This window comes from Aspergillus terreus, genomic scaffold, assembly GCF_000149615.1.
Source record: "Aspergillus terreus NIH2624 scaffold_8 genomic scaffold, whole genome shotgun sequence".
NCBI classification, from domain to species: Eukaryota; Fungi; Ascomycota; class Eurotiomycetes; order Eurotiales; family Aspergillaceae; genus Aspergillus; species Aspergillus terreus.
Genome location: NT_165931.1, coordinates 317,581 through 337,611, shown reverse-complemented (window position 1 = coordinate 337,611; position 20,031 = coordinate 317,581). Strand labels below are relative to the sequence as shown.

At 53.4% G+C, this 20,031-nt stretch overlaps 6 protein-coding genes across 6 annotated transcripts; 3 read left to right on the top strand and 3 right to left on the bottom strand.

The window, feature by feature from the left end:
• Nucleotides 1-1,072: 1,072 nt before the first annotated feature.
• Nucleotides 1,073-5,051, top strand: ATEG_05757 (U6 snRNP complex subunit PRP24; the record flags this gene model as incomplete). The annotated part of the gene is made up of 3 exons (XM_001214935.1): nucleotides 1,073-3,610; nucleotides 3,661-3,888; nucleotides 3,942-5,051. 3 exons carry the CDS (start codon nucleotides 1,073-1,075, stop codon nucleotides 5,049-5,051), a joined length of 3,876 nt encoding a protein of 1,291 aa, XP_001214935.1.
• An 899-nt stretch (nucleotides 5,052-5,950) lies between these two features.
• On the top strand, nucleotides 5,951-6,109 carry ATEG_05756 (uncharacterized protein; the record flags this gene model as incomplete). The annotated part of the gene is made up of 1 exon (XM_001214934.1): nucleotides 5,951-6,109. One exon carries the CDS (start codon nucleotides 5,951-5,953, stop codon nucleotides 6,107-6,109), a length of 159 nt encoding a protein of 52 aa, XP_001214934.1.
• An 817-nt stretch (nucleotides 6,110-6,926) lies between these two features.
• Nucleotides 6,927-7,835, bottom strand: ATEG_05755 (putative pathogenicity factor; the record flags this gene model as incomplete). Its single annotated transcript, XM_001214933.1, has 1 exon — nucleotides 6,927-7,835. The coding sequence occupies one exon, from the start codon at nucleotides 7,833-7,835 to the stop codon at nucleotides 6,927-6,929; it is 909 nt and encodes a 302-aa protein (XP_001214933.1).
• A 252-nt stretch (nucleotides 7,836-8,087) lies between these two features.
• On the bottom strand, nucleotides 8,088-10,891 carry ATEG_05754 (uncharacterized protein; the record flags this gene model as incomplete). Its single annotated transcript, XM_001214932.1, has 2 exons — nucleotides 8,088-10,608; nucleotides 10,659-10,891. 2 exons carry the CDS (start codon nucleotides 10,889-10,891, stop codon nucleotides 8,088-8,090), a joined length of 2,754 nt encoding a protein of 917 aa, XP_001214932.1.
• Nucleotides 10,892-12,310: 1,419 nt separating this feature from the next.
• ATEG_05753 (uncharacterized protein) lies at nucleotides 12,311-14,495 on the bottom strand (the record flags this gene model as incomplete). The annotated part of the gene is made up of 5 exons (XM_001214931.1): nucleotides 12,311-12,425; nucleotides 12,478-12,513; nucleotides 12,604-12,792; nucleotides 13,353-14,338; nucleotides 14,406-14,495. 5 exons carry the CDS (start codon nucleotides 14,493-14,495, stop codon nucleotides 12,311-12,313), a joined length of 1,416 nt encoding a protein of 471 aa, XP_001214931.1.
• Nucleotides 14,496-16,729: 2,234 nt separating this feature from the next.
• ATEG_05752 (uncharacterized protein) lies at nucleotides 16,730-18,340 on the top strand (the record flags this gene model as incomplete). The annotated part of the gene is made up of 3 exons (XM_001214930.1): nucleotides 16,730-16,921; nucleotides 16,981-17,062; nucleotides 17,118-18,340. 3 exons carry the CDS (start codon nucleotides 16,730-16,732, stop codon nucleotides 18,338-18,340), a joined length of 1,497 nt encoding a protein of 498 aa, XP_001214930.1.
• Nucleotides 18,341-20,031: the final 1,691 nt, after the last annotated feature.

Genomic DNA, 20,031 nt, shown 5'->3' with positions numbered 1-20,031 from the left:
TAGGGGCTTGAGAGTACACTAGGTAGTTAGTTAACTAACATTACCTATCACTTGTAAACTACGACTATTGTAGTTAACCAGTGTTCCAGATCCTTTGCAGTCTGGAGGATTTCTGCACACTAACACTCTGGGCAAAAAGGAACACATTACGTAGGAGTTCGTTACTCTCAGTTCAGTGGGAGCAAACACCAGACCCTTACAGAGTACTTAGTACCTAGTAGGTAGGTACTACAGATATTCTCTCTACACATCCCTCGGCGGCATCCCATCGGTATCTGCCGAGAAGCTCTCGAGAACAATCATAATCTTCTTCTTTCTCCACCGACGTCGATCCACTGCCCTCATCGTCAACCTCTCACTTCTCTCTCTCTTCTCTTCCTCTTCCTCTCCTTCTCTTCCTTCGTGTCCCTCCTCTCTCTCTTCTCCTTCTCCCTCTCCTCTTTCTACGAGCCTTCCAGGCCTCCAGTGTCTTCTCCTCTGTACGTCCTCTTCCTATTCCCTCCCTCCATTATCCCCTCCCATTCTCGTCCTCTTTCTGTCCCTTTTCCTTCTTTTCTCCCATCTTCCACCTCAAACTAACCTCAGCTTCTCTTAGCTCCCTACCCTACTGGTGACTTCGGAACCCTTCCTCCGCCTGGAGAGCTTGTCTCGGCGCCTGATCCTCCCGTCCTTTCGCGTGTTGTTTTCCACCTTGTGGTTAATCTCGTCCATTTCTCAACCAGTTTCTTCGTATCTTCTTTAAAGGAAGAAAGGACCGAATCGAACAAAGACTAATCCGTCGCCAACGACCATCTAACAATCAGGTCGCCGGTCTTCTGGTCTTCCTTCACCACGCGCATACACCGTGCTTCCCGTCGCACCTACAGAGAAATCCCTGCATCCACGGTCTCGACTGGCGGTCACCCGGCAGGAATGGACTCGCTGATGAGGCAACTAGTGGCTGTTCTCTAATAATCGATTGGATTCTTTTTAGTTTCATTGTCTTCGGTTCTCCTACGTCACACCATATCATTCCAGGATCTTCCTCGACCTCCCTCTAGTCTCCTGATTCGAGCGTCTCCCCTGTGTGAGAATGGACATCAATTCGCTTCTTTCGCCGCAGGAGTCAAATGCGCAATCGGGGCGTTCGACCTCGACCAGTATCCCTCCTTCCTCCAACGCTTCCATCCCGTCGGCATCGGCCCCCGTCCATAAGCCTCTCCGCAAGGGTCGCACCAATGCTCGCCAGGGCATGACGTCCTCACCGCTTGCGCAACACGTGTACGCCCCGGCGCAGTTACAAGAACCTTCCCCCCCGGCGATGAGTCCCACCGTAGGTCCCAACATGGGAGGAGGCAGCGGGACACCCCCCGCGACCGATCTGCCACCGCCCCGACAGCCTTCCACGCCCGGCATGGACACTCTGGCAGACCTGGCCTCCATGCAGCACCACCAGCCGCAGCGCACCAATGCATCCCTTCTCCGAAGCACCGAATCCTACGAAAGCCAGCTCTCCCCCTCCACCATGTACCCACACGTCAGCTCCATCGCCCACAATACCCCCACCCCCCGATCCTCCTTCGATATCGCCATGTCGGATGGTCCGAAGGAGAGCGCTCGGAGAAATTACGCCGATACCTCCCTCATTCCCGATGCGCAACGCTTGGCGACGGAGCTGTTCGCTCGGATACAGGAAAACCCCCATGACTATGACGCCCACGTCAGTTTTGTGCGCCTCCTCCATGAGGGTTTCCGGAACCATATCTTCCCGCCCAATAAGCCCGACGAGAAGGGCAATCCGCGCCAGTACGATCTACTCAAAGATATGCGCACCGCGCGGGAAGAAATGGACAAGCTGTTCGCCCTGGGCGAGGACCTGTGGGCGGATTGGGTTGGAGACGAAGGCATGCTGGCAGGATCGGTGAACGAGCGCATCGCGGTGATGGAGCTCTGTCAGCGATCGGTTGAAGAAGAATACGGAAGCACCAAGCTATGGGGAATCTATGCGGCCTGGGTCTCCCATCTGTACGAATCGGCCAACATGGACCCCAGTGAAAGCAACTGGACCGAGGAGGACCACCTCATTGGCCGTGAGGTCTTCTCCTTGCAGAGCGTTTTAGACGTGCTGCAAAGAGGCACCGAGGCGACCCGATGGAGGATCAACGATAGCCATGTGCTTTGGGATCAACTCATGACCTGGTACATGCGAGACCTCGCTCGCGATCGGTCTCAAGAGAAGATCAATCATATGATGGGACTGTTCGATATGCGGCTTCAAACCCCTCACAAGACGTGGCAACAGACCTTTGACACCTACTCCCATTTCATTACCGAGTACGCCAACGCGAACTACGAGAACATCATGGCGGATGCCGTGAACCGGTATGCGGATGCCAAGCAGAAGTGGGAGGCGCGCAGTGATTTCGAAGACAAGCTCGACCAAGCCGCCAACGCGCAAGATTCGACCTTGGAAGCCGCCATCTTCCGGGAATACATCGAGTGGGAAATTGGTCGCTACCGTCGCAAGCGGAGTAATTTCCATCTAGTCAGTGCCCTCTATCAACGCGCCCTTCTCCGGTTCCCCACCGACCCCAACCTGTGGGAGGAGTTTGTGATGTTCCTCATCGATGAGTCCTTGCACGGCCACGCGGATACGACCACGCTCTCGACTCTCGACCGCGCGACCCGACACTGCCCGAGCTCGGGCACCCTCTGGTCACAATATCTCCTCAGTTCGGAACGGGAGGGACAATCGTTCGCGAAGATTGCCGGGATCAAACACAAGGCGACGAGTACTGGTCTGCTAGATGTGGGCGGAATGGAAGAGGTTCTCAAGGTACACACAGCTTGGTGTAGCTATCTCCGCCGAAGGGCTTTCCTGTCCGACTCGACGGACGAAGACCTGGATGTGGCGGAAGTTGGCATTCGTTCAGCGATCGAAAGCGTCCAGGAGCTAGGCGAAAAGAAATACGGCCGGTCGTACCAGGGTGATCCCTTGTTCCGTCTCGAGCGCATCTACATCCGTTACCTGAGCGAAAGTGGCAGCTGGGACAGCGCGCGCGAGACCTTCAAGGGTCTAGTGGGACGCCTGGGTCACAGCTATGAGTTTTGGCTTACGTATTATGAGTGGGAGTTGATCTCATGGAGCAAATTTGTGCAGGGCGAGGCCACCGCTGACGCTGCTCGACGCACCCCGAACCCCAGCTACGCCACTGCGGTGTTGAAGCAAGCAATCAAGCGCACAGACCTAGACTGGCCGGAAAAGATCATGCAGGTCTACATTGCGCACTGCGAAGATTACGAGGACTCGGACGAGCTTCAATACGCGATTATTGAGACCCGGAAAGCAAAGCGGATGGTCGACACCCGGCGGGCTCATGAAGCGGCGCTCGCTCAACAACAGGCACAACAGCTTGCAGAACAAGCGTCCCAGGCGGAAAAGCGCAAACGCGACGACGAAGCCAGTGTCAACGGTGTACCGACGAAGAAACTTCGCGCCGAGGAGGCTGCGGCAGCTGACGCGGAATCGGAGGCGGCTACGCTCCGCCGAGATCGCGAGCATTCTACCGTCATCGTAAAGAACCTGCCTCATCAGACCACCGAGCATAAAGTTCGACAATTCTTTCGTCATGTAAGAGATACCTTCCTCGACTCTTGCGGACCTTGACTAACGTCTTTTAGTGCGGCACTATCAACAGTCTGAAAATGCTTCCCGGAGAAGACGGCAATTCGGAGACTGCCATCATCGAGTTCAATTCGAGGGATGAGGCGCTTGTCGCGCAGACTCGGGACCAGAAATTGATCGATGAGAATACGATCGAAGTGCAGCTGGGGTCGAATTCGACGTTGTTTGTAACGAACTTTCCCCCGACGGCGGACGAGAAGTACATACGAGACCTGTTCCACGAGGTGAGTGCACAACCTACCCTTTTGCTTAGACTTTTGAGACTGACTGCTGGCAGTTCGGCGAAATCATTGATATCCGATTCCCCTCCCTCAAGTACAACACGCATCGCCGGTTCTGCTACGTGCAATTCAAGACCGGCGAGGCCGCCCAAAATGCGACGAAACTCGATGGGACGGTAGTGGGCAATAACCTCCACCTGGTGGCCAAGATCTCGGACCCATCACGGAAGCAAGATCGACACGGCCCCATGTATGAGGGTCGGGAGATCCATGTCTCCAATGTGGACTGGAAGGCCAACGAGGACGATCTCAAGGAACTCTTCTCGAAATACGGTCACGTGGAGTTGGTGCGCATCCCCCGGAAGGTCGACGGTGGCAGCAAGGGGTTTGGCTATGTTGTCTTCTCCACCAAGGAGGAGGCTCAGGCGGCACTGGCCTTGCATGAGCACGAGTTCCGTTCGCGTCCCCTCCATGTGAAGGTATCGGCGCCCCAGGGAGCCAAGCGCAGTGCGACGACGATAGTTTCTCAAGTTGGGAAGTCGATGTCACCCTCCGGTGATGTCAATGGGACCAAGGAATCTGGCGAAACCGACGCGTCTGCTCGCGAACGCACCGCGCGCACATTGGCGTTGATGAACGTACCGGACACGGTGAACGACGCCCGGATCCGCAGTCTCGTGGAGCCGTACGGACAGCTGATCAAGGTCGTCCTACGACCCGACCACCAGGGAGCGATTGTGGAATTCGCCGATGTCCATGCCGCGGGTAAAGCGTCGTTGGAGCTGAGTGGTCAAGAAATCGCCCCGGGTCGACCTCTTCGCGTGGGCACTGTACCGGAGATGTTGAAACAGTCGGCGGAGAAAAAGAGCGGGCCGGGTCCCCAGGCGAACAAGTCAAAGGAGAAGACCGGGGGGTTCTTGGCGCCGTCCGGGCCGATCAAACGACCCACGCAGCCTGGATCATATGGTGGTCGGCGCGGAGGATTGGGGGTGAAGCGGGCCAAGGCGCCGACGGGTGCACCGCGGGAGCATAATGGTGACAAGAAGGGCATGACCACGACGACCACGACGATGACGAGCGACAGCGCGACCTCTGCGGAAGGAGGGAAGCCTCAAAAGAGCAATGATGACTTTCGCGCGATGATCCAGAAGGGTCGAGGGGAGTGAGGCGATTTGTAATGGAAATGAACTGCATGGCCGGTTCGGCGTTCATTTTCGCCCTGTGTTTTGATTTGTTTTGTTGTGCTTTTTTTCTTAATGCGTACCTTGTTCTACGATGGACCTTGGAGGAGGATGTATCTCTATTTGTACCATGGGATGATGTTGATGTTGATGTTGATGTTGATGTTGATGTTGTAGATTAGTTGGATGGAATCAGACGGTTGCGACGATGACGTCAGATCGCACTCCGTCGCCAGTTACAGTCTACAGGCGTACTATATACAGAGTACTATAGGTACTTCGACAGTAATGATCTTCCTGGCCATGCATCACGACGAATGAAAGAAGATAGCTGCCATCAACCGGCGCATGATCGCGCATCGAGCCTGTTTCGGTGGAATGTCCAAAGCACAAGGGATCCCCAATCCCCGCAACTGCGCTGCGCTTGGACCGCGACTTATACTGTGTCGGATGGATCTGGGCGATACTGCGACCGATGGTGCGCCAGAATGTCTTTTCTAGATCATGATAGGAAGTAATACGAGGATGAAGCTGAATGGATCCATGATCCTAGTTCTGTAGATTCATCGATTCTGTCGGTGTGTACGGTGTACGGTCTCCGAGTCAAAGCAGGAATTCTATACTACTCTGTACTGTGACCGCATGATCGGATCGGCCACCCTCCCTTTTCTCCTCCTCCTCCATCTCCGCCTCCTCCCCTCCTCCTCTCTTCCCCTACACTAACTACTTCAAACCACTCGACCATCCCTCACCGCTCCCTCTCTTCTGAGCCTGGTCTGGGATAGTTCTTCTCCGTCCTGCGCCGTTGGGTGTCGTTCTTCGCCCTCTCTTCCTCATCCGCCCACCTGTCGTCATCGCTGTTTCAACCTCCCACCCCAACCACGATGGACTTCCATCTCGTCCCTCGAGGCGAAGACCGCAACTACACCGGGTTCCTGACGAAAACCATCGTCTACTGCGGTTCCCTGATTATCTTCTTGGCCTGTAAGACTCCTTGGTCGCGTCCCACCACTCATCCTGACCCAGCGCAGCATTCGGCTTGACTATCTCCGCCATCGCGGTTCCAAAATGGGTCAGCTATCATAGCGACAAGGTGCGACCCTTTTCAGAAACGAAAACGATTATATGGTATCTCTGACCGTTGGATAGCCCTCCTTCCACTACTCCTACGGCCTCCACCGCCGCTGTTCCTCCCTCACCGATACCTGCGAGAGCTTCCCCCAGAATGACGACTGCCACGGCGAAGACCGCTACTTCTGTTCCATGTGGCGGTCCGTAGGGTTTCTGATGTCGTTTGCCGTCGTGCTCGAGGGCATGGCGCTCGTCGCGTATGTGATTGTGCTGTCGGGCGGGAAACGCCTGCGCGAGTCGGGGTGGAAGATTCTGAGTCTGTTGATTATCCTGTCGGCGATCGTGCAGGCTGCGAGCATGTCTATTGTGGTAAGTTCTGGCTTCCTCGACTGCGCGTATGATTTGATGGGTGGCGGGGTGCTGACGGTACAGGCCTACCTCTTCGATAACGAGGACCGCTTCTTCGTCGGCTGGCGGCTGGACGAGTCCTGGATTTACTGCACCGTCAGCTGGTGCGTGAGTCTGTTCTGTGCGGGGGCTCTGGTCTTTGCGGCGCATACGCTGCCGTCAGAGGGCGGGTATGAGTTGATTCCGGATCATTCCTAATGGCCGGATGTATGTCTTCTCCTTTCTTCTTATTTTCTGTTTGTTGGCGGTGTTTCGTGCTTCGTATACGGTATAATCAGCGTGTTTTTGTCTAGGGTAGTGTACATATTATTGATTGACTATAGCCACTAGATTACGAGTAATGGTGATTGAGCACTGCAACAGTCTATAATGAAATCAGATCTAGATCTTGCGGACGCCACCCTTGCTGCTCACCCGCGACATTCTCCGGGCTCGCATATCGCGAGGCGACACCACATCACTCTCATCATCCTCGTCGTGATCATCACCCTCACTCTCATACACCTCAGACACATCACCCTCACCCTCACCATGACCATGACGTGAAGGATCCTCCTGATCTGCATCAACCCACTCAAAAAACGTCGGCAAAATCTCAATATCCGGAAACCGCACCAGATCCATCCGTCCGCGCCCCTGCTGCACCGCCAGATCACCCATCACCCTTCGCAGCAGCACGCGAACATCCGCAAAGCTCTTGTCCGGCCCGAGCTCCGCGCGCAGCCAGCCGGGGACGGGGGCGGCCACGATGCGCGGTGTTTTGCGTTTGCGTTTGCCTTTACCTTTCCCTTTCCCCTTGCCTTTGGCTTTGGCTTTGGCCTTGGCCTTAGCCTTGGTCTTGGCTTTAGCTGGTTTGGTCGCTGCCTTCTTAGATCGAGACACAGTGTCAGAAGCAGGGCCAGGATCAGGATCATGATAATCACCCCGAAGGCTAAGGGAGGGAGTAAGCCGCTCGACCTCCCTCTTCCGCAGCACGACAGCAAAGCTGCGCACGCCGCCCCAGGCCTCCATGCGCTGCAGCGAGTCGAGCAGCAGCTCGCACTGGATGAAGGGCCATTTGGCGGCGCGGTAGCGCGCGCGCTGGTAGTGTTTGCGGCAGTAGTGCACCCAGACGTGCGGGGGGAAGCGCTTGGTGGCGGTTTTGTTGCGGCCGAAGATGTGCGAGATGACCTTGCGGGGAGGCGGGTCGGGGAGGCCGGTGGTTGGGTTTGTCGGGGTTGTGGTGCAGGGGATTGCGAATTCGCAGGTTATCTTGTTGGTTTGGGCTTCTGCTTGGGGTGGGGTGGACATGTTTGGGAGGAAGTGTAGAAGATGGTTGGGAGGATGGGAACATGCGAGAGGAAGGAGAGGTATATGTAGGTAGTCAATCCATTGTCATGCATTCTATAGCCATACGTACCAACGCCATGCATCAAAGACATCCAAGACCTTCACATCAAACCATTCATCATTCAATATCCAGCACACAAAGATTCAGACAGTTGTAAGACATCATCCGAAACATGCAAACATGAGACATCAACATAACATCACTCGTGACAATCAACTAGCATACCCTGTGGTAATCTTTGGAACATATCTGCGCACCGCCCGTCCGTTGTTACAGCCCACGCTGCCAATATCGATCGTCCCCAACTCCCGGCTCAGCGCGTCCATGCCGCCGCGACTCCCTGACACCGGAAACGACTGCGTCGGCGGCGGCGCAATCGGCACCTTGGCTGGGATGGGCGGCCCCGGGTTCTCAGGTTCATACAGTCTGGAAGGCGAGCGCCCCGGTGATGCAGAACCCCGGAAGGAGGACTGCGGCGATGGCGCCGCGACGTTGGGCGTGCTGTACGTCCGTCCATGGGCGTAGCTGCCGTACGGGTCGCGGCCACGGTGCATCTCACTCGGCGGCGGCCGGCCGCGCATCATGTCTGGCATGCCATACGACTGGGGTCGTCGCGTGGTCCCCATTGTCGCAGGTCTGCCGCGTGGCGGTCCCCATTCCTTTGCTGGCACGGGTGGCTTTGTGGCGGTCCGGGCTGGCGCATTGCGAAACCGCACTACCACTCCAGGCTTCTTGTTCTTCCGCTCCGGCTCAGGCGCCCATGTATCCGTAGGCAGATGGTCAGACGGGTCGATTTCCTTGCCCTCATCGTCGTAGATCGGGCCGGGGTCCCGGGCAGCTTCCGCCTCGCTGCGTCGTGCCGCTTCCATGGCCTGCGCTGGGCTATCGTATGCGGGAGCGGGCTCACGAAACACTGCGGAACGTGCAGCGTTGGGGTTGAAAGCATCGAACGAGTCTGGCGAGAACGGCACCTGGGATGGTTCATGTCCTCCCGACGATGACGGCCGCGGACTAATGGACTTGCGCGGCACAAGCGCAGACGGGCCAGGGCTAACGGACTTTCGGTGAATCGCGGCTGGAGGCCCCGGGCTGACAGACTTCCGAGGGACAATCCGCGTCTCCGAACTCATCGAGCCTCTGCTCACAGGAGTACGATCTTCCGGAGCAGGGTCGACCGGGTAAGGAGGAAGATTGGGCGATGGTTCGCGAAGCGGCATGACTTGCCCCTCGAATACTGCGCTCTGCCGGCGCGAATGGCTCTCCGCCACCGCACGATCCGACTCTGCATCCGCGACGATGGGGTCAAACCCGGCGACTAGGCTGGGCGGCATAGACGGCGTGCTGGTCGGCATATCGTGCATCCACGGCCCATCGGTGGGCGGGTGCGACGGGCGCGTCATAGTGATCTCGCGGGATGTGTGGGGAGATCCGTACTCTGGGGAGTAAGCTTGGTACGGAGAAGTCGGTGACGGTACTAACTGCTGACTGGAGTGCTGACTGGAGTGGCCGACGCCCGATCGATGCACCGGAGGGGGTGGCGGAGGGCCTTCGTCTTCTTCATCCTCTACCCGTGGTTGCATTGTTGCGTATTCGGTGTGGTACCCATCCCGGCTAGGTGGTGGGCGCATCGGAGCGGGATCGTGGACGAGCGAGTTGCTGTGGGGGCGATAGTATTGGTCGCGTTCGACGGGTCCTGGATGCTGTCCCGGATGCTGTGAATACTCCAAGGGAGGTTCCTGCATCCCACCCGACGAGCGGGGTCGGTATCTTGAGCCGTGTCCGTGAGGGAGCATTTCATTACTGGGTGGGTAGGGCTCGACGGTGGGGAAATGATAGTTGCTGTGGTGGCTACTAGGCCGGGGCGCCTCAACCGGGGGCGCTTCGATGGGCTCCGGGGCGTAGTGATCTGCACGAGTCACGGGGAGGTCTGATCTGGAGGATCGATAATCTGCTGGCGGCATGTTTCCATATCCGGAGCGAGGTCGAGCGTAGGAGCGTGAATCGTATGCATCCATCGGTTTTTCGCGGTATGAAGGATAGTATGGGTCCTGCGGGATTCGTTTCGACGCAGACAACGGCGGAGGAGCGGCAGGCTGACTCCATTCTCGGTGGAAGTCATCGGGTGTTTCATAGTTCCTCATGGGGCGGGAGGCGGGCGGTGGAGCGTAACTAGGAGCATCGTATGGAGGCATTTCGGGCGCAACGGGATGCCGCGAGTGGTGCCCATAGTCGGAGGGCGCAGGGGGGGCAGAAGGCGCAGGCTCATGGTGGACGGGACGGGAGGGAGGCTGTTGCGGTAATGGGGCTGAGGCCGTCTTTTCGGGAAGTGTAGGTCGCGCTGGAGCTCCAGGAGGGTCGCTGGGGAGTGGACGTCGCTTGACATCCTTGAGCTGACGGGGTCCAGAAAGAGATGACGAGTTGACGGGGGTGGACCCTGACCCGCTGGGTTTTGCATGCACTTTCTCGGCTGCCTGGGTGCGGCGCTCGATCACGGCCTCGTCTTCTGGTCTCGTGTCATAGTAAGTCATCTCAATGCGGATTTCTCCCGCGTACTTCCCGCGGAACTGCAGTGGGTGCCATTGGTCGCTTTGGCCGCCTCCCGGGATAATCAAGTCCTTCAGATCAACCCAGGTTTCTCCGATCAGATCCGTTCGCTTATCGTCGTTAAAAACGGATAATTTCAGTCGAAAATAGTCGGGGGATTCGTGCACCGTGAAGCGGAGCTCTTGATCCCTAGACGACATCAGTATGGGATGACATAGAACTGCCTCAAAAAGACGTACCATTTTGGGGTCTGACCACCTCGCAGGTCGGTGTCTGTTTTCTTTGCTTCTTTGCCTAAACGCGCAGCACAGTAGGGATTCTGCTTCCCCATGGTCTTTCGATTAGGGAGATTCTTGGCCCGATCGACGACGGCGACGAGGGTTCCAATGGCGGGACCGTCGACGGACATGTCTGCATAGATGCCGGCGGCATGGTTGAGCTTGGCTAGCTTCGACATCTTGGACATGGACATGATGAGTCCGCGGTCCCAACGCCGGGAGAAAGGAGTGGACGGGGTGTCTGTCTCTATCAGCAGAGAATGAATGACGATGTTGGAGGTAGGGGGAGGAAATGAAGCTAAGGATGCAACGAATGGGTCCAACGGTGCCACGGGGACGGTACCATTGGGGGACAGGAAGGAAAGCTGCAGCTACACGAGAGGAAGCAAGCAGGGAGAGCAGAGAGGGAGGGAGAGAGGAAGATGAAGAAGAGGGAGAAGAAATGAGGCCAGGAGGGGAAACAACAATAACATCGATAAGGCCGTGGGGCCGGTGTTCTGGATTCTGGGTGGCTGGACAGAGGTGGCTGGTAGAGGGCCACTTGGCGGCCTGATTGGGTCCCGACAACAGGTTCCTGCAGCTGAGGTGGGGCTGCTCCGCTGAATAGGGCATAGTCTGGTCCACCCGACACTAATCCCTTTCCGGCGGTACCTCGAGGTCCTCGAGTACACTGCATCTATGCATCTACCATGGATATCGGAGGGGCAACTACTTTACCAGCATGAATATATTCTCATTGATGAATGTTCAATATAGACCTACCAGACAAGTACCTAATATAGATAGTCTAATAATAACTGTAGTGCCCCGCTGACGTCGCAGGCAGTCGGATTACTATTTCCATCCGCCAATCAGCTAACTGTCCTGATAAAATTAATTCCATCATGATGAAATAGTCGATATCGCCTGTTAGAGAGTCGATGGAGGATGGATCCCACTTGCGTCAGTCGCTGCAAAACCAGTATTCTTCCCCACAATCGGATCTCTGCCCGATGCTACTCCAGGTCTGCTGCCTACTCCGTACTTCATCCATAGTAGTGCCCGATGTATCTATAATTGACTACAGCTTCGGCATTGAGCTAGCCTTCATTTCCGGGGTGGTTACACTGCTTCACTCTATACCCTGGCTTCTGATATCACCTCTCCTCTATGTAGAAAGACACTTCCTCCCGGAATGGGACCCATTGGGTTGCTATGCTCCTCCTGTGCAATGTGGAGTGGACGCCGTTGACCCACAGAGCGACTCTAGAACAGATCGTCCGTTTCATGCCATTTACGCAGAAGAGCTGAGCCTTACAAAATGGCTCATATCAGTACAAAGTACTCTTTAATACTGACTGATTGCCTGTGTGAGTGAAATTTAGTACCCATGCATACTATAGTCTTTAGGGCAGTGGGTACCTATACGCTATGGCTGATGCTACGAAGATACATAAAACACAGGACTCGATTGCACGTACTAGGTAGACATCACACTGTGAAGTAATTCGGCTACTGCACTCGCCTTGCAGCTATAAACAGCCAGTCTGTTACATACCACCTCTGAAGATCAATTATAAACTCTCCGTCATCCTTTGCTTCGTCCGATCTGTCAAGCACGCACTTCGACTAATTCATTCTGGCTCCTCTTCATCCCCCCATGGACAGGTCACTGCATCATCCGGCCAAAGCTTGGTATACAACGGCCGCGCCTCTTCATTCCAATCCTCGTCCCAGAACCCGTCGGACCTAATCAAATCAGTCCATACCCATCGCAATAATACATATTCTCATAACTTACGACAGCCCAAATTGGTTGGGAGCCAGCATATACGCCCTGAGAAGCACACATGCAACGACAACATCATACGGCTTTTGCACGGTCTTGACAAACGATCATTCCCCCGAATCGGGCTCTATGATCAACATCTCATGCCCATCAGACTCGACTCCATTCAAGCAGATTCCGTTCTCGATATTCGCAAGCTTTCCGATGTCCTCTGTCGGGTTGTCTGGGTCATCCTCGCTGCTCAGTTCTACACCCGCCGCTTCGATGATGCGTCGAGTGTCCTTGACCAGCTGCGGCCAGGCGCGTTGCCATTCGGGGGATTTGGGTCTTTGACTTGGTAGTAGTGTGTGTAGCTGTTGATAGTCAGTTACGGTCGTACGAAGAGGGGTTGGTCTTACCCCATATCTGCTTGTTGATTGCCTGCTGGCCATGGAGATAGACTGCAACAGAGTGAGACACTGTGCTCAGAAGAGACAAGAGAAACCTTCTGCTGATATCAGCGAGTTCCTGGATATGATGTATGTCTGATGAGAGTTCGTGCCCAAGTGAGCCCTAAGTGGCTGGGGAGATGACCAACGAATATTGCGAACACGGCCGGTCATTCTTTCCATCCATTTGCACAGCGGGGCAAGACAGCCCCTGGAGAACAGTAAAATGCATATAGTGGCCAAGGACGCAGATTATATTCGAGCCCGTGGACGCTTTCCAGTAGGGTAAATAGATTTCTATACCAAGCATCATCTCATTTTCGATTCGTCTCCGGTTTATAGCAAATTTAAGTCAGGAAGATGTATTCCATCGACATGTCTCCACGGACATTCCCGTACGGTGCTTCCGTATACAAGTACCTTAGGTAGCCGGGCCGATTTCTCATTGATCGGACCTACTCTCCGGGAAACGCAAAATCCTCACCGGTCGCCTTGACACAAATGAGGCTCTCCTGAAGCGCATCCTTATCTTCTGCATTGTATGGACGGAATAAAGCGTGTGGATAGAATGGTACCCAGTCTGAGTAGCCGCAATTTTTGATGCTGACGCGGGAAAGCATATGGTGATCAGTCAATTCGCGGAATATCTCGTTCCATATCCCAGTAGATAACTTGACCCAGAGGAGTTCGATGCATCTCATCGTTTGTCGATGGCTTTGTAACAACCACAACAGATCTGGACCATCAACGGTCATGTATTTGAGCTTCAAGCAGCGTAAAGGGGCATTTTTGCTCAGTGAGTAAAAGGAGACGTCTTCAGCATGCCGAAGATCAGTAAGCTCGAGATAGACGAGGTTTGTCGCATGCTTGAGCGACCGGCAGAGTCGAGGCTCAGGTTCCCTCCTTGGTCGCCTCTGCCGCTCAACTGCATATCCGGTTCGAAAGTAGCGTATCTTCGGTATGATAGTTGCTAGAACGCCTTCATACCGCGGTGAGGTCGAAATGTAATTTTCATTAGCCCTGGCAGCCATGAAGCTGAGCGCTGCCAGATTTTTTGGAAAGTTGTATCTCAAATTAAGAAGGATAGTGTCGGAGAAATCCCTTTGACAGGATGTATTGTAAGAACTTGCTGAAGGTATCCAGACAACGAGAGATTCCAAACTGCTGAGCTGTTCAAGGCAACGACCGAAAGTTTTGATAAATGCTCCGACATATTGGCGTTCCTTCTGTTCATCATTCGCTATGGTGCTTCCCACCGACAAATATCGTACGTGGTGTGCATAGACGCTTTGGGAGAGTCCCTCCAGCTTCGTGTGTTGCTCTAGGGTCTTTCTCTTGGAAGTATATGACCGAAACAGCAGAGGCGATGCTGCCTTATGGAATCTGGCGTGAGCAAGACGAAGATTTTGGAGGCTTCGGATGTCAAGCCCGCAATATAAGGTTATCTAAATATCATTTCTGTAAGCTACAACAGTGTATAACGTCAGAATCGTGGCATACCGCGCATCATACCTTGTCAAGCAATTTCTGTGGCAGAGAACAGATCTGGGAAGGAATCTTTCGGCGACTCATGGACAATCTCGCTCGTTTATTATAACGCATGATGGGTACTGTCATATGGATGAACTAGACAGTGACCAGTTGTGTGTGAGATGAGCAGTAAGCATGGAAGCACCCGAAATCTGGAACCTTGCGTCAGTATGAGCACCTCGTATCGTCTTCAAGGGAGCATGCCATGTCTAACGGTTGAAATGTTGAAAGTTAAGTAATGCGCATTCTGAGTACCCGAAAGTTATGAAACCGCAGCTGATTTGGAAACAATTTAGCTCCTTCAGATTGTACATGCCATGTTGAGCTGTTACAGGAAATTCACCATTTCCAATTCTTCATGAGCGTATAGTAATAGACAGTGAGATACCTTAAGTATGTTATGAGGGTTTACTATCGACCTGCTTCCAAGCTCACCCAACTATTCCAAGCGTGGCTCATCTCTTTGTTGCCAAAGATACTTGCCAAGCTATGAAAGCATTTGTTTTGTGGACCATAATGTAAAGGACAATTAAACATGTTAGATAGCTCCCATAGGACCTAGGCCTACTAGACCCCATGCATTGCATTGTCTATAGCAACAAACACGCTAGCAAAGTGACACTGCGTAACAAACTCTTAGCAGAGTAAATGTTATCCTCTCCAGCTCCGATTCCTTAGGAAGGAAAGAACTGAGGAACGAGACATAGATGCTCGTTAGAACTCCTGGTCAGTCATGTCCTTCACTAGCCTTGCTCATAGAAACGGTTCTTTCCCTTGAGATATGACAATTATAGTAACTTTCACTATGAGACAACTCTTTCACTATAGACAGATGTAAACTGCAGTTCGGCATTTGAATTCGAAATGGACGTGCATCCACTTGACAAGCCAGCTGCACAGATCTCTCGTCCTCGCAGTTACTCCTATTCAGAAACCTGGCACCATTCGACATACAAACGGGAGTCTCCTTTATACTCAACCTGAAGTGAATGTAAGACTCACCCATAGTATAAATACACGTGGGCCATCATTCAAACGATGCTTCTACACCCACCATCCTCATATCTCCTAGCAGTCCTCTCACCACTGTCTTACTTCGACTCTCACCTGCCAACAACCGATAGCCTGCTCCCATGACGCTTATAGCCAAAATGCCTACCATCTACCGGATAAACGGCCTTCAATGGGTCTCGGTGTGGGTTGCAATCCCCACCGGCCACCGCAGAACATCCAACAACGGGCGTAGTCGTCTCCTCGAAGCCTTATCTACCCTTCGCAGCGGAGGAACCTATCACCTCTACCATGATCCTCCTCGTATCGGCAGCAGCTGGCTTGTCGTCAGAGTCGAAATGCGCGTGGACAGTGCTGAACCCCAGCGTGAGGCCGCCCGTACCCTTGCCATGGAGGAAATACACTGGAGGCTGGAGAACAACCACTACTAAACCACCAGCCTCTGGTATGTTTCCTTTATTGCCTGTTGTGGTATTTATTTCACGCGTTTAATGATGAAAATACCTCTCAACAAGGGTGCCTAATTTGACAACGGCTGCATACTTGTTTGGTGCTGAGCATGAGCGGATACTGGATCATGTTGGAGAGATTATTTGCGCACCATCACCCGATGGCATCTCCATGGGTTAGCGTGACAAGGTCTGTGTTCTCTGGTACAGTACTTCCGCTATAGGTGTCTCCAGTTACTGAGGCATTTCAACTTGCGCTCATCTCAGGAATGCGATTTGCCTCTAGTATCTTGGCCAATTTGAAAGTTGTAGAAAGAGCGGCTTAGCCCTGTCACATCCTTGTCCGTTATCTGGACAGATTTCCCGGATTATTCTGGACTGCATAAACTTGTCCATAGCAGAGACAGGCAGCGTGTGTCCTTCTTTTGATCATATCCATTGGTAGCCACTGCCCCCATACTGAGAGAAGATAGAACTAAGGTAAACATTGACAACGTTACTCTTCAGACAAGTTTCCAAGAGCAGCACTAGTCCACCATTATCTGACTACAGTTCTCCTCTGATAAGTTGCAATCTTATCTCTCAACTTCTCCGATAGGGAACCGGCCGTCCTTATCGCATGGTATCTTCATCTCTATAGGTGATCACGAATCCTGCCGCCAGGAACATTGGATAAGAGGATAGAATGGAGCAATCAGAGGGGAAGCACTATCAAATTTATGCAAATTGTATATAATATTAGTATTCCCGCCTCCTTATCTTATCCCAGTCAGGGCACTAGCGTCCATATAATATCAGGTGGACGGTTAACAGCCCATCAAGAATATTATTGATGAAGCCTTAAATATGAAGCATCTTATCACTGAATATTTGTCACTTGACTGCGTCGTTCTGGATGGCACTGTAGTCACTGCCTCCGACACAGGCCGCTACGATATTGGTATCAAGGATGGCAAAATTGCGCTTCTTGCACCTGCGCGGAGCTTGGCGAACGCTCCTGTGAAACGTATAATCGATGCAGAAGGGGCCTATGTGACGGTATTTCTTGCATCAAGCTCTACATCACCCTTCTTTCCACTAACTCGCGATGTCGATAGCCTGGAGGAGTAGACGCACACGTCCATCTAGCGGAACCTGCGCTTTTTGGAAAGGGCAAAAGCTCGGATGACTTCACCAGCGGTAGGCTCTTCAGCTCTATATAATGTCCTGGGCAGATTATTAAAGTCTTCTTCAGGCACTCGGTCAGCTGTGGCAGGCGGCACAACCACCATCATTGCATTTGCTCCGCAATCCAAGGGCGAAGCGTCTCTAATACCTGCTTTGGATCGGGGCTTGACGGATGCATTGCAGGGCACCTATTGCGACTATTCCTTCCATATCATCATTGCAACCCCTACTCGCGAAGCGCTGGATGACCTGGTCACCCTGCGCGAACGCGGCGTAACGTCAGTCAAGATCTACATGACCTACGAAGCCCTTCAGCTCCGCGACAATGAGATCCTCGACGTCCTGCTGCGAGCTCGGACGGAGGGCATCACCACAATGATCCATGCTGAAAACGGCGACATGCTTAAATGGATGACCGAAAAGCTGGAAGAGCAACAACTCCTCGACCCAAAGTACCACGCTACTTCCCGTCCACCACTCTTGGAAACGGAGGCTACGAACCGTGCAATCGCTCTAGGCCAGCTGGTCAGCGCACCTATCCTGATCGTCCACGTCTCCTCGCCAGCAGCAGCTGAAGTCATCCGCAATGCACAAGTCCGCGGACATCCAGTATACGCCGAAACATGCCCTCAATACGTCTTCCTGACGCGCGAAGCGCTCGATCAACCCGGGTTTGAGGGCGCAAAAGCCGTGTGCTCGCCTCCCCCGCGGGATTCTGAGCAAGACCTGGAAGGAATCTGGTCGCATCTCAAACATGGCACCTTCACCATCCTCTCCTCGGACCACTGTCCCTTCATGTACGACGATACCATCTCGGGAAAAAAGGCCGCTTGTTGTCCAGAGACACCGAACGGCCATTTCAAGCATATCCCGAACGGCTTGCCGGGCGTCGAGACCCGCCTCCCTCTCGTCTTCAGCGCCAACCGTCTCTCCCCGGAACGCTTCGTCGCGCTGACGAGCACGAATCCGGCCAAGTTGTATGGCCTGTACCCACGCAAGGGCGCGCTGATTCCTGGGGTCTCGGATGCGGATCTCACGATCTGGTATCCGTCCGGCGTGTTGCCGGCATTCCCCATATCTAATTCTGAACTGCATCACAATGTGGACTATACGCCATATGAGGGGATGCAGGTATCCCAGTGGCCGCGATACACGCTCCTCCGTGGTGAAGTTGTCTGGGATCGCGACCACGGCGGTTTGGTTGGTAGCAAGGGCTATGGGCGGTTTCTTGAGCGAGGTTGCAGTGCCTTTAACGAGCCGCTGACGAAGTGGGATGTGTCTCAATATTGACGGTATCGACAATATACGGATAAACCGCTTGAACAGTGTCCTATTCATCTTCACTTGTATTGCAGCTTCGTCTTGCTGCGAGGCAAGTCCTATAACAGCACGCGTTCTCTGTAAATAGCCTACCACTGGAAGTGCAGAATTGTCCTGGCAATGCAATTGATTGAGCAAGTGACTAATAGCAAACAAAAGAGAGCATGAAAACTCAGGTAACAGTAAAAAAGACAGTAACAAATGACATTCCAATCCATACTCCAATACCCAGTCGCACGCGATGCTCCAGTCATCCGCCCCTAATCCATGCAATCACTCCAGTATGTCTCACGTAGAGAATCCGACATCATCTCGAGAAAGAATCTACTTCTTCTCGTTGCACTTGCAGGTCTGCCAGAGGAAGCCACCGCAGTAGCCACCGTTACGACCAATGCTCGAGCACTATTCGCATATTAGTAATTATCCTTCAATCGCAAGATTGCTGCAGACGTACGTAGTTGGAGCAAGAGTAGTCGTTGGGGCATCCGTATCCACGCTTGTGCATCAGGGCGCCGTCTTGGCCGTCCTGGCCCTGGCCGGGGGGAATGAAGGTGTCGAGGTCACCGCCGTCGACGGCGGCGCTCTTGGTCTCGGGAACGGCGATGGCGAGGCCGGTGGCGACGAGGGAGAAGAGAGTGATGACTTTGGTGAACTGCATTATGGCTGTAGGTTCTCTTTTGGAAAAGGTTATGGTGGTGATTGAGTGGAGGTGTTTGAAGGCTGTTGGATTGTTTGAATGTTGTTTGATGATGGAGAAAGAAGGTCAGTTCGAGGGGAGATGATGGGGTATTTATGTCTTTCGATGGCTGGAGGCTCGAAGCAATTGCTGCTGAGGCTCCATACATTTGATTCTGCAGTTGGACGTATACGGAGTCCTAAAGATAGAAGTCTTCCCTTCATGCCAGTCGCACCAGGGCCTGTCAATAGCTGTGAAGACTAGATCAGCAGTGTTTCGATGTCGATCTTAGTCCTCGGACCAGTATCTCAGCTAGAATAATTCGTATAGGATGCATATACGACTCGAGTCTGCGTATTTAGATCTTGGAATGCTTGGCTCTCGGATAGGGCGTAGATCCTATATCGATACGACCTCGGTTGGGGCCGAAGTGAGTTGATACTATTGATAGAGTAATATGGTTGTTCCTGGGCTAGTGCAAGTGCTGTAGGGCTGTCGTCGGTTCTGTTGGCATGCATCATTCTGGTCTGACTTTACGAGCACCATGATCCAGCCAGCGATGTCCATGTATACCGAGTCATTCAATCCCTATATAAAGTGCCTCATCAGCACCTATTACAGTTATTGACGAGCCTGTACTATGCTTTAAACTTAGGTGGACGCTGCTCGCCACAGACTACTAGCTTTATATGGCTCTGATATAGATAGCTTGAAGAACTTACCCCATGCCCAGAAGTTGGGCATACTGCGTATGGCCCAGATAGGAAGGCTGAGGGCTGTGTTGTAAAATACGATGATCGACAGCGCTAGCATCGTCCCCAGACGGTGGCCTGACATGGTTTGCAGATGAGCTGCTATTTTAATCTGTAGCAAAAGGCCCCAGGTGTCTACAATGACTATGGTGGTATATGTTGATTTATTGCGCAGATCACCATCGTTCTCGTGGTAGGGCTGCAACACGAAGCTATTCATAGTCCACCGGAGA